Here is a 13,852-nt window from a genome sequence, read left to right on the forward strand (position 1 = left end):
TCCCCACCTGTGAGGATGGTCATATACCTCATGCACTGTGTTACACTATCCCCACCTGTCAGGTTGGTCACATACCTCATGCACTGTGTCACACTATCCCTACCTGTCAGGATGGTCACATACCTCATGCACTGTGTTACACTATCCCCACCTGTCAGGATGGTCACATACCTCATGCACTGTGTTACACTATCCCCACCTGTGAGGATGGTCATATACCTCATGCACTGTGTTACACTATCCCCACCTGTGAGGATGGTCATATACCTCATGCACTGTGTTACACTATCCCTACCTGTGAGGATGGTCACATACCTCATGCACTGTGTTACACTATCCCTACCTGTGAGGATGGTCACATACCTCATGTACTGTGTCACACTGTCCCTACCTGTCAGGATGGTCACATACCTCATGCACTGTGTTACACTATCCCCACCTGTGAGGATGGTCACATACCTCATGTACTGTGTCACACTGTCCCTACCTGTGAGGATGGTCACATACCTCATGCACTGTGTTACACTATCCCTACCTGTCAGGATGGTCACATATCTCATGCACTGTGTTACACTATCCCTACCTGTCAGGATGGTCACACACCTCATGCACTGTGTTACACTATCCCTACCTGTCAGGATGGTCACATACCTCATGCACTGCGTTACACTATCCCTACCTGTCAGGATGGTCACATACCTCATGCACTGTGTCACACTATCCCTACCTGTGAGGATGGTCACACACCTCATGCACTGTGTCACACTATCCCTACCTGTGAGGATGGTCACATACCTCATGCACTGTGTTACACTATCCCTACCTGTGAAGATGATCACACACCTCATGCACTGTGTTACACTATCCCCACCTGTCAGGTTGGTCACATACCTCATGCACTGTGTCACACTATCCCTACCTGTCAGGATGGTCACATACCTCATGCACTGTGTTACACTATCCCCACCTGTGAGGATGGTCATATACCTCATGCACTGTGTTACACTATCCCTACCTGTGAGGATGGTCACATACCTCATGCACTGTGTTACACTATCCCTACCTGTCAGGATGGTCACATACCTCATGCACTGTGTCACACTATCCCTACCTGTCAGGATGGTCTCATACCTCATGCACTGTGTCACACTATCCCTACCTGTCAGGATGGTCACATACCTCATGCACTGTGTTACACTATCCCTACCTGTGAGGATGGTCACATACCTCATGTACTGTGTCACACTGTCCCTACCTGTGAGGATGGTCACATACCTCATGCACTGTGTTACACTATCCCTACCTGTCAGGATGGTCACATATCTCATGCACTGTGTTACACTATCCCTACCTGTGAGGATGGTCACATACCTCATGCACTGTGTTACACTATCCCTACCTGTCAGGATGGTCACATACCTCATGCACTGTGTCACACTATCCCTACCTGTCAGGATGGTCTCATACCTCATGCACTGTGTCACACTATCTCTACCTGTCAGGATGGTCACACACCTCATGCACTGTGTCACACTATCCCTACCTGTCAGGATGGTCACACACCTCATGCACTGTGTCACACTGCCCCTACCTGTGAGGATGGTCACACACCTCATGCACTGTGTCACACTATCCCCACCTGTGAGGATGGTCACACACCTCATGCACTGTGTCACACTATCCCTACCTGTGAGGATGGTCACATACCTCATGCACTGTGTTACACTATCCCTACCTGTGAAGATGATCACATACCTCATGCACTGTGTTACACTATCCCTACCTGTCAGGATGGTCACATACCTCATGCACTGTGTCACACTGCCCCTACCTGTCAGGATGGTCACATACCTCATGCACTGTGTCACACTATCTCTACCTGTCAGGATGGTCACACACCTCATGCACTGTGTCACACTATCCCTACCTGTCAGGATGGTCACATACCTCATGCACTGTGTTACACTATCCCTACCTGTGAGGATGGTCACATACCTCATGCACTGTGTTACACTATCCCTACCTGTCAGGATGGTCACATACCTCATGCACTGTGTTACACTATCCCTACCTGTGAGGATGGTCACATACCTCATGCACTGTGTTACACTATCCCTACCTGTGAAGATGATCACACACCTCATGCACTGTGTTACACTATCCCTACCTGTCAGGATGGTCACATACCTCATGCACTGTGTTACACTATCCCTACCTGTCAGGATGGTCACATACCTCATGCACTGTGTTACACTATCCCTACCTGTCAGGATGGTCACATACCTCATGCACTGTGTTACACTATCCCTACCTGTCAGGATGGTCACATACCTCATGCACTGTGTTACACTATCCCTACCGGTCAGGATGGTCACATACCTCATGCACTGTGTTACACTATGCCTACCTGTCAGGATGGTCACATACCTCATGCACTGTGTCACACTATCCCTACCTGTCAGGATGGTCACATACCTCATGCACTGTGTTACACTATCCCTACCTGTCAGGATGGTCACATACCTCATGCACTGTGTTACACTATCCCTACCTGTCAGGATGGTCAGATACCTCGTGCACTGTGTCACACTATCCCTACCTGTGAGGATGTTCACTTACCTCAACGATGACTTCCTCCACTCGTTGCAGCCTGGTCGCCTTCTTGATGTTCTGATCCATTCGCAGCATGGCCTGTGGTGCCAAATCACAGGATGAAGTCAAAACATTGAATAAGGTCTCTTTTTTTTCCTTTTTTACAGGATAATAAGACTCATGTGCTTCCCACCCCTCACCCCCACCCCGCACTCTGAATTTCCTTCTTTACACAACAGCAGTGTGTGTGTCTGTGTGTGTGTCTGTGTGATGGGAGGTACCAGGTAGAGGGCAGGAAAGGGGTCACAGAGAACAGCACTGTAATGAACAATACTCTGCACACAAGTGCATGTAATGATCCAGTATTTCAATTGTCTGTATGTGCCTGTCACTGTGTGTGTGTGTGTGTGTGTGTGTGTGTGTGTGTGTGTGTGTGTGTGTGTGTGTGTGTGTGCCAGTGTGTGTGTGTGTGTGGAGAAACAGGCATTTATCAGGCAGGAGAATGTATTTTAAAGTGGGAAAATTCATCAAATTCCTTACAAGATGATATGATCATTGCTTATCTGTTTTTATCACCAATTTCAGTGTTCTAACTGCTGTTCACATCTTAATTTTGTTGTATGATTCCACTGATGTTACTTTTATCCTGAGCAAAAGACACAGAAAGCGAAAGAAAGAGAGAAACAACGTGCGGCAGAAACAGAGACTGAGAAAGTGACACAGAGACAGACACATATAGAGTGGATTCAATGTTTATGTGTCTGTCTGTGAGCATGTATAAATGGATGCATGTCTGCAAAAAGGTTGCATAACTACAGACGTGAAAATTTGTGAATGTGAGTGATATTCACCGTGCTCCTGCTATCTCTCTTTTCTCTCTCTCTCTCTCTCTCTCTCTCTCTCTCTGTCTCACGCAGCCACACACACACACACACACACACACACACACAAGAGTCTCTCACTCACCCTGAAGGTCAGTGTCTCCCGCACAGTGAGTGTACCGAAGAAAATGTCGTCCTGCTGCACGTAAGCGGAGACATTGCGAATGCTGCTTCCAGCACGCACACCGTTCACCTGCATGTCCAAATTGGTTGTATAATCTGTAGGACTGGGATTCTAAATGAGAAGAGATATGTCGTTTCTCAAAATGGACTGTTCTACACAGTACAGGAACAAAACTGGGGAGAATCAGCAAAACATGGCTTTACAAAATAAACAAAAACCGGCTTGATTAACAAGCTCCGTTTAACTCTCTCCATATGAACGGCGAAAGAGACGACATTAACAGCGTTTCACCCCAATTACCATCATCAAAATATCGCAAGCGGAAGGCTCTTATACTGAAGAGGTGAATGTTGACAAAGAATACCACAATTCTGACGACGGAAGCTAAAGGTTGGGTCATTCAGACACCCACTGGACATCCGAGGGGTCTGTGTAGAGGAGAAGAGAGGACTGGCCGTACTGAGTGAGTTAAAACCATATAAGACCAAATACTCAATGCAAGAAACAGCAACATGCTCTCATATATTATTATGTTCTCATATATATCTGGTAAATACAATATTTGTCAAAGCCCCCTTATAATTCTTAATATGGAGTATCTGACATCAATATTAATGCAGTGAAATCTATTGACATTTTTTCAGCATGTATTAAATCATCTTTGTTGTAAGTGTGAATCTTCAAATCTGAAACTAGTATAGACTTTTGCAGTAAACAGCCTTTTTTCTTTTTCTTTTAATAATTATTAGTACTATATCCACAGGCCTAGTGATCAGATAAACTCTCATAAACAAACCTGTTTGACAGGCACAACAGCTGAGCTTTAAATTTCAGTCTCATGGTCCTCCAGTCTCTTGCTGCCTGATGGGTTACGGGTGGAGATCTTCAATCTCCCAGACCAACAGAATCGCTAGTGCCTGAACCCTTTTCCACTTCATACACATGCAAATAAAATGCGCACGTTAAATAATACTGTAATCCATGTCAGTGTTCAGTGGGTTATGGAAACAAAAACATACCCAGCATGTATAAACCTACACCTGAAAATGGTGTATGGCTGCCTACAATGCTGGGTAAAAATGGTCAAGCACATAAAAGCCTATTTACACAAAGGAGTGAATGTGGCCCATGAATGCAGAAGAAAAAGAGAACACACCTGCACATCCCCTTCGATCATGTAGCCCTTCAGGTTACGGTTGGTCAGCACATTCATCAGAGTTGATTTGCCTGCCCCACTGAAACGGGCAAGAGATATGTTATTTATTGACATATTGTCATATCATCACCAACATGTCATTTTTGTTTGTTTGTTTGTGTTTTTTGTTGTTGTTGTTTTGTTGTTTTTTTTTTTGTTTTTTTGGGTTTTTTTTCCAAATTTCACCCACATTTTTACCCTCATTTGCCCAGTTTCTCCCAACCCTCCATTCATCCACATCTCCCACCCCTTCTAACCGATAATACTCAGATGTATTCATAAATACTTTAACAAAATGTCTTCAATCACCGATATGTGTGACGGGACATTAAACAAAATTCCTCCATGTAATTTTTGTTTAAGTCATTTTTTTGTTGTGATTTTTAAAAACAAATTTATTCAAAGAAAGCATGCTGCATCCAATGGTAGTGTACTTTTAATTTTTTTTAAGGTATACATGGAAAATGGCCCCAAAACATTTCAATGAAAATTGTGCCTCTTTCAAGTGAAAAAAATTGCATTTGCTCTTTACAGAAAATGGTGTACATCATCAGAAATTTCTCAAGTTTAAATCATCAGGACTTTAGTCTGTTTCAGTTTATATCATTAAGAATTACCTGTCTCAATTTTCTGTCCAGAAATTTGATGACGGTATATCCATGGCAGTAAACTGCATTTGAGCTGTAAGTGCTGTCTACTACATTTAATTGCATTTGTTAAGATTTTATTTTGTTGTATGTTTGAATCAACACAGTTTGTATTCTCTCCTGATAAAAACACAGTGAACTGAATCAACAGAACTGCTGTGTTCCATTTATTTCTACAGACAGTTTTGCTTCTTCCCTTCCTTGCCTAAGCTCCCAGGTTCATGGCTGTCAAATGAAATGTCTAACTGTGAATTACACAATTGAATTACTGAATTACTACTTCATGACTGACTGACATGACAAAATTATGTAGTCATGGTCGGTTTCTGACTCGTATGAACATTGTCTAAAGAAGAAGAAAAAAATCAAGTCCTGGAAAGCATGCCCACAAAAAAAATCATGTGAAAAAAAATGTGTGCTATACTTTATATTGACTGGCCAGCTGGTAGATATACCCCTAACACACTCCTGGATGATCTATTTCAAACCATTCATTCTTATAAAAACCATGTCAGTCTGCATTTTTGCAAAATAAGTATGTTTCTTATATTTCTTATAAATGAACACAAAAATGTCCATGACACTAACGGCAATGATATATTGCACTCAATGAGCATGGGACAGGAGTGAGAAAGCAGAGGTGGTGTGTGTGTGTGTGTGTGTGTGTGTGTGTGTGTGTGTGTGTGTGTGTGTTATAAACTACCTTACAAGTGCCCACCCCCTGTCTGCAAAAAATTCAGGCTGAAGTTGGGGATGTGTGTTTACTTGGCATTTTACCCATTGTGGAAGCCAATTCTCTTTCATATTTAGCTTCACCATACAGTGCTGGTTGGGCATTTACTGCATGCGTGCATCTCGGTGACGGTGCCTGGTGGGTAAAGGGTGGAGATTTTTCCAATCTCCCAGGTCAACATATGTACAGACCTGCTAGTGCCTGAACCCCCTGCGTGTGTATACGCACGCAGAAAATCAATACACACATTCAAGATCCTGTAGTAATCCATGTCAGCGTTCGGTGGGTTATGGAAACAAGAAGATACCCAGCATGCACACCCCTGAAAACAGAGTGTGGCTGCCTACATGGCAGGGTAAATAAACAAAAATCGGTCATACACGTAAAGTGTTACATGTCTGTCTGAGTGTGTATGTGTGCGTGCCTGAAATCTAACTGAATGACACAGGAAACGAACGATGATCGCCCAATGGCAGCTGGCGGTCAGCTCTACCCAGGTAGGCAGCCTGTTGTGCAAATGACCACGTGTTTGTAAAGAGCTTAGAGCTTGGTCTCCGACCGAGGGTAGGCGCTATATAAGTATCCATATCAATCAATGAGAAGTCTCTGGTTAAACTGGTGATATATATCACAAGGGAATTGTTCAAATGTGTAACGGATGTGTTTCTGTGCCAGTCTCTTATTCCTCTGTCTTTTGTCTCCTCATTCGTTCACCATTCTAGGTTGTTGGTTGTGTGTGTGTGTGTGTGTGTGTGTGTGTGTGTGTGTGTGTGTGTGTGTGCTGATGTCATGCTTTCACATGGTTTTTTAATGGCAGGGGTTAGCATCTGATGCAGACTTTTTTTTTCTTTATCTCTAGATCTAAATCGGCATTGCCTGATAAAGCAACATGTTCACAATAGCAAATTGAATTATCATTAATTTCATGATAATTTCTTCTTTTTTTTTTTTTTCTTTTTTTTTTTTTCAAAGTGGAAATGGGCGTTTAGAAGGTAGTTTACGTTATGCACAGTTTAAAGCTTAAAATGGGGGGTGGGCATTTGCTGGATACTGGGTGTTTACACTGTAGTTTACAGTATATATATATATATATATATATATATATATATATATATATATATATGTGTGTGTGTGTGTGTGTGTGTGTGTGTGTGTGTGTGTGTGTGTCTGTGTGTGTGTGTGTGTGTGTGTGTGTGTGTGTGTGTGTGAGAGTGTGTGTGCTTATATGTGTGCAGTGAAATGCCATCATTTATTGCCAATAGCCGCATGATTTTTCTTGCCTAATGATACATCATTCCGAATAATTTATGCACTCACATTGCTAACATCTGTAGGCATGCACATAAATGCCAGCATCCAAGCACATCCCTACCTCAGTCAATGCGACACCCTCCCACCCACAAACTGCCTCTCTCTCTCTCTCTCCCCATGTCACCCATATAATGATATATACATGTAATACATACACATGGCTTAACCCATTTGTTCCCTGTATTTACCAACATGTACATACACATCCCTTCACAATGAAAGAGACAAACACACAAATATGGACCAAGAAAGATAGTGGGGACGGTGGTGGAGGAGGTAGAAGAAGGAAAGTGGAGTTTGCAGGGGTCGTGAGATGACGGAGGGAGGGAGGGGAGGGAGGGAGGGAATTATTCAATGCTGGATAAATCTTTCTCATACCTGGCTCCCATGATTGCCAACAGGGTGCCTGGTTTGACAACTCCTGACACTGCAACACACACACACACACACACACACACACACACACACACACACAGTTTGTCAGCAGATAGTCAACAGTATTTCTGCAAAGAAAAAAAAAACACATCAAAATACAGTTATTTCTAGATAAGTCAACTCTGTGAGAACCAAGAAAAAAGGTTGATTCATCCAAGGTTTGACTTATCCAATGTATAGATAAGGTGACTTTTTTCCGAAATTATCCAACTTATCAATATGTGAGTGTGTGTGTGTGTGTGTGTGTGTGTGTGTGTGTGTGTGTGTGTGTGTGTGTGTGTGTGTCTAATTCTCAACATAAAACGTGAAGGGTCCTAGAGCTTTAGTGATGCTACCAATCAGAGTTTATACTATCGATATAGTTATCACTTGCACTGCCAGTGCCTCGCATCACAGATTTAGATTTTGTGAGCCGTTCTCGAAATCTACCTGGGGATAGAATTCCAGCTTCTTTGTTGCCCGGCTATGTTTGCCTATCCCTTAACGTGCTCTCTCTCTCTCTCTCTCTCTCTCTCTCTCTCTCTCAGCACGACCATATGTATAATAGTGATAGATTTGCATAGCCTAGATTTTTTCGAAGACAACGCACAAGATAGAACCTTACATTGGAACATAAAGTTGAATAGAATAATTGTTTTAGATACAGAAACATAAGTGAAAAAGAACTTATGTGCCGCTTGTGCAGTCAGGCTAAAGAAGACTGACGAAATCCATTTTTGTTTTGTTGCCCTGCTTTTCGTGATCTTGGAGTTAAATTAATTCATTCGAAATATTATACAGAACCATGTCATTTTTGGCTAAATTTGTTGTTGTCAACAAGAAATGAGACTGGTCTTTTAAATTTAGCTACGCATATTTATGACTGAAGCAAGCAACTGAAGAGGCTACGCACTGCAGTCTCTTGATATTCGTTTGCAGACCTTACATCTGTTAACTGTTTCCTTTGTTAGTTCGTGAGAATCATGTATTAAGTTCTTGAGTATATAGGGCCATGGCCTTATCTGAATAAACATTCATGTTCATGTTCTCTTTCTATATCTATTTATCAATCTATATCTACGATAGGTAAACTTGCCTGGGAAGAAAGAACAAAAACAACAACAGCAACAACAAAAAACAGTTATATGCGAGCAAAAGCAACTGAACGTACAGTCATACGGCCGGAGAGAAAGGAAAGGAAAAGAGAGCGAGAGAGAGAAAGAAATGGATGAGGAGTAAAAGCATGCACGAAGACTGTCGCATGAAGCTTGTGAAGCTTTTCTCAGCTGCCTGCTCAGTTGGATGCAGGCAGCCAAACATTTCCATCACTTACACAATTCTCACTCTCAGCTCTTTCGTTTAATTCTGTGTCTTGATAAGCGGCCTGGCACGCACTAAATATGCCTCTAATGAAACGACCGGTCCAGTAACTAGTATCAAGATTCATGCAAGTTTAAAGACCGACCGTCGCTTTAAATCATTCGTGCATTATTCATATGTGATTCCGTGTGATTTGGGAGAATTTCGACCAAAAGGGGGTGGAGTGGAGGAGGTGGGGCTGGAGGAATGGACTTTTTCGTCCAGCTGCTTGGAGAACATCATCGTAAGGCAACTTGAAAGGACACCCCAGAAATTAAATCGTGGCGGGAAAGCCGGGGCGGGGAGCGTGACGAGGGTATGGGGGTGTGCAGTGAGATCAACTGATTTCAAACTTTACGAAAGAACGAAACGCGTGGCAAATGTGAACCTTTGCATCACACTAAACTGCTGTGAAGCAGTTAAATATTGTCACATAATGTCGAAAACCTGTCAAGTTTTCAGAAAGATCTGTTTCCTGTACATTCAGAATTGGATGACCCCGAAGAATCAAACACAATTAAATGCTGGGAAAAAGCAACAACAACAAAAAAAAAAAAAACAAAAAAAAAAAAAAAAACTGAAGTCATGCTCCTAAGAAACGGGCCCTACAAAAAACTGACTCGATCTCTTCTATCGCTATTAGTATTGACTCAGGAATCATCGCGCAGAGCCCGGCGTGTTCTCACGACGGAGGGCCACGGTGGGTGGGGCCCCACGGGGAAGTGGGCAGCTAACAGAAGATCAAGAGCAAACAGAAGCAAATTTTATACGTTGCATCAGATTCTTGCTATCTATTCTCGAACGACTGAAAGAGTATGCAGAGTTTCATCACTTTTATTTCAGTTGCATGCTCTCTCTCTCTCTCTCTCTCTCTCTCTCTCTCTGTGACATGAACTCTTCGCGAATTTGACCTTCATACATCTCAGCTAGCGGGTCTGAAGCCTGCCTATGTCCCCCTGAAAGGTCTGGCTGCAGGTTATAACAGTTATACTGACACCACAATCGTGACTTAATGTCAGCCGAGAGAAGGGGTTGTTACTGTGTGCACCAAGATCCAGCCACACGCACACACACACACACACACACACACACACACACACACACATACACACGCGCACACAAGGGTAAATGACACAAAGAAACAGACAGACATTGGTGCCTACACACTGACAGTCAGTCAGCACACTGAAAGGGTTTGTGTTTAAAGCCGGGCTGACAGGGCCGGGGCTGAATGGCACAACATCCAAGAGAGACTGAACGAATAACTTTTCGACCTGACCTCACTGCTTGCAGACGACACGTCGTCGTCAGCCGGCACCAGCACTTGCACTTCATCGGGGAACAGATAGACAAGTCGCATGAACAATGTAATGCGAGGAATTTTTTGTTTAATGTCCCGTCACACATATCGGTGATTGAAGACATTTTGTTAAAGTATTTATGAATACATCTGAGTATTATCGGTTAGAAGGGGTGGGAGATGTGGATGAATGGAGGGTTGGGGGAAACTGGGCAAATGAGGGTAAAAATGTGGGTGAAATTTGGAAGGAAAAAAAAAACCCTCTAAATACAGTTACAGGAAATTACTTAAAGGACTTCGTAAAAGAGAAGTGGTTAAACTGACAAGCGAAACAACTGACAATGTAATGCCCCACTCCCATAATGTCCACTTGTGACCGTTTACTTTCTTCGCACTGCATCTGGCAAAACTCCACAGCTGTAACTGATAGGTAAACACTGGTTTGCTGTCATGCCCTGGCATGGTAATGCTTGGTCAGTCATTAATTTTGTGCTGAAGCATTACTTTTCTCTACGGCAACTGTGAATGGTCGTGTAATGCCTTGAATAAAATATCGCTCTTCTCGCTTTATCACTACATAACATGTAAAATAATCTTGTGCATTATGATGTATACACTGACAAGCTGAGCATTGTTATTCAGTCTCTGAAATTGAATTGCATGATCACAACACATACCCCTTGTGGTGTGTGTGTGTGTGTGTGTGTGTGTGTGTACGTGTGTGTGTGTGTGTGTGTGTGTGTGTACGTGTGTGTGTGTGTGTGTGTGTGTATGTGTGTGTTCGCGTGCGTGCGTGCGTGAGCCTGTTTGTGTGCGCGTGTGTCAGTATGTGTGTGTGTGTGTGTGTGTGTGTGTGTGTGTGTGTGTGTGTGTGTGTGTGTGTGTGTGTTCTTGCCTACGTTAGTGTGTTCCTGCTAGAATGCACTTTGTGTCAGGAAGCCAACCGTCTCAAGGACGCAATCATGGAAGGGTCAAAAGGCGTATCGATCGGCTTGCCGTAACCCAAGACTGACCTCAGCGACACAAAAAACGTCGAGAGCCAGTGAAATAATTTAATGTCCTTTCTAGGCTAACGTGGCAGGTGCCATGACCGAGGCCAACAAGTGTAACACAAAACTGACCGCTTAGCTCTCGGTTTCCCGTGAATGACGAGGTCGAAACTTGAAGCCTCGGATTTCATTCCATTGCGCCGCAAGATAAACAACCGAGGCGTGGCCGAATGGAGAAAAATGTGTGTGTGTTACAGGCCTCAGTGCGTGTGTGTGAAAAGGTGAGAGGGGTGCAGAAAGTGGAACGGGGCCATGAAGTGCCGAACAGAAGTGTTTGCGAAGTCTCGAAGAGAAGTGTTTGGAGACGTTTTGGTCTAAGCCGTCGATTTGAACACGCGCGCGCGCGCGCGCGCACACACACACACACACACACACACACACACACAAACACACACACACACACAAACACACACACAGAGCAAATAATCACCCTATATGCAATGTGCCCTCCTTATTACACCTTATCTGCGTTTACGGGACAACACTTGAAATGTTCATGTACACGGTGTCTGTATTCATGTCGTATGTCATCAGATAAAGTTTATGGTCCACAACCATTTCTGTGTCTGATATGACTGACGAAGATTGGTGGTGCAGTTTTAGGATGTGTGCACACATGCAGTGTGTGTGTGTGTGTGTGTGTGTGTGTGTGTGTGTGTGTGCGCGCGCGCGCGCGCGAGAGAGAGAGAGAGAGAGAGAGAGAGAGAGAGAGAATGTGTGTGTGTGTGTGTGCGAGTGTGTGTGCGGTTGTGTAAAAGAAGAGAAAGTGAGAGAGGCGGCGGGAGTAAATTTCCACCCGACCTGACTGACAGCACCTGACCGGAATGACACGCTTTCTAGAACACGTTCCATGTTTACTTTGAGCAAACTCTCAGCAAAACACGTCTGGCTAAGGTTGAAATGAACGAAATAACATTTTTTTTTTTTTTGTTATGTATCTCCGGAAGGCTCTTAATTTTAGATTTTCATGTACTTAATATTCTTTCTTCTACTTCTAGTAGTACTTGTGGGTGCTTTGTTTTTGCTGTTGTTGTTTTCAGTACCTTTCGGCCCATTTACACCGCTTTTTTTTCGACAGAATTTCTTAGTGGCTTGCTTTGCATGCCTACTTTCATTTTCCTTTTTATCATCGATGAAAATAAAACCCTACTCATCAAAATCTCGAAACTCATTTTCCTTTTATCATCGATGAAAATAAAATCCTACTCATCGAAATCTTGAAAACTGTTGCGTTTTGGGATCACGATCGAGCAGATTTTTTAACTTGTTAAAAGACTTTGTGCATTTTTTATGTCAGTGTTCAGACTGTTCCAGTGCTTGATAACTCGATTAGTAAAACTGAACGTACGGGTGTTAGTGTTACAATGTCGTAAGTAAATGTCTGACTCACTATCCCTTCCTTTGTATAATCTGCTAATTTTTTACATGTACTTTTCACTGACATTTTCTGGCAGATCACTGATAAATATTGGAAAAAAAAAGGGACCTAGTATACTACCTTGTGGAATACCACTTAAAACATCAGCTACTTCTCATTAGAAGTTCCCAAGTCTTACTCTTTGTATTCTACATGTTAAAAAGTTCTTTATCCATACAAGGAGTTTTCCCTCCATTCCATATGCTTCTAGCTTGATCAACAGCAGTCTTTTGTGAGGAAGTGTATCGAACGCCTACTTAATATTCAGATATATTGCATCTATTGTGTCTCCATTGTCTAACTTAGCTGTAAAATCTTCCACTACTTCTAATAATTGTGTTATACATGATCTTTTCCTTCTAAAACCATGTTGACATTCAGAGTACAAGTTATTGTTCTGAAAGTGCTTAAGTATAACATCCCGAATTATAGATGAGACGTACCTTTACATGATATGCATGTTAAACTTACTGGTCGATAATTTCCATAATCCATTTGGGATCCCTTTTTAAAAGATTTCTTCTTTTAGGGGGCTTGGGGGAGGGAGAGGGGGTCAGGAAGGGAGGGAGCATAGAGGAATAGGTGTGTGTAGAATGACGTCGTGTGGTGGCAGTCAGTGGTGAAGGTGTGTACATAGTGAGGGACTATGGAGCGTGTCCGTACTCCCCCTTGTCGATTAAACTGCCCCCCCCCCCACCCCCACCCCTCCCCGCCTGACCCCCCCCCCCCACCTCTCCCTCCCCCTTCGTACTCCCCCCCATCCACCCCGGCCCGATACTCTCTCTCAGATAGTCAGGGGCAGTCCACAACAGCTGAAGAGTTATTTTTTC

At 43.2% G+C, this 13,852-nt stretch overlaps 1 protein-coding gene across 1 annotated transcript in view; it reads right to left on the bottom strand.

The window, feature by feature from the left end:
- Nucleotides 1-13,852, bottom strand: part of LOC143292049 (protein white-like) — a 50,364-nt gene that overhangs the window by 35,028 nt on the left and 1,484 nt on the right. The window contains exons 2-5 of the mRNA XM_076602221.1: nucleotides 7,862-7,910; nucleotides 4,754-4,832; nucleotides 3,559-3,666; nucleotides 2,620-2,691 (exon numbers count right to left, since the gene is read on the bottom strand). Of these exons, the coding sequence (XP_076458336.1) occupies nucleotides 2,620-2,691; nucleotides 3,559-3,666; nucleotides 4,754-4,832; nucleotides 7,862-7,910 (308 nt within the window). The remainder of the gene's footprint in view (nucleotides 1-2,619; nucleotides 2,692-3,558; nucleotides 3,667-4,753; nucleotides 4,833-7,861; nucleotides 7,911-13,852) is intronic.

The sequence above is a fragment of the Babylonia areolata genome, chromosome 18, assembly GCF_041734735.1.
Source record: "Babylonia areolata isolate BAREFJ2019XMU chromosome 18, ASM4173473v1, whole genome shotgun sequence".
NCBI lineage: Eukaryota > Metazoa > Mollusca > Gastropoda > Neogastropoda > Buccinidae > Babylonia > Babylonia areolata.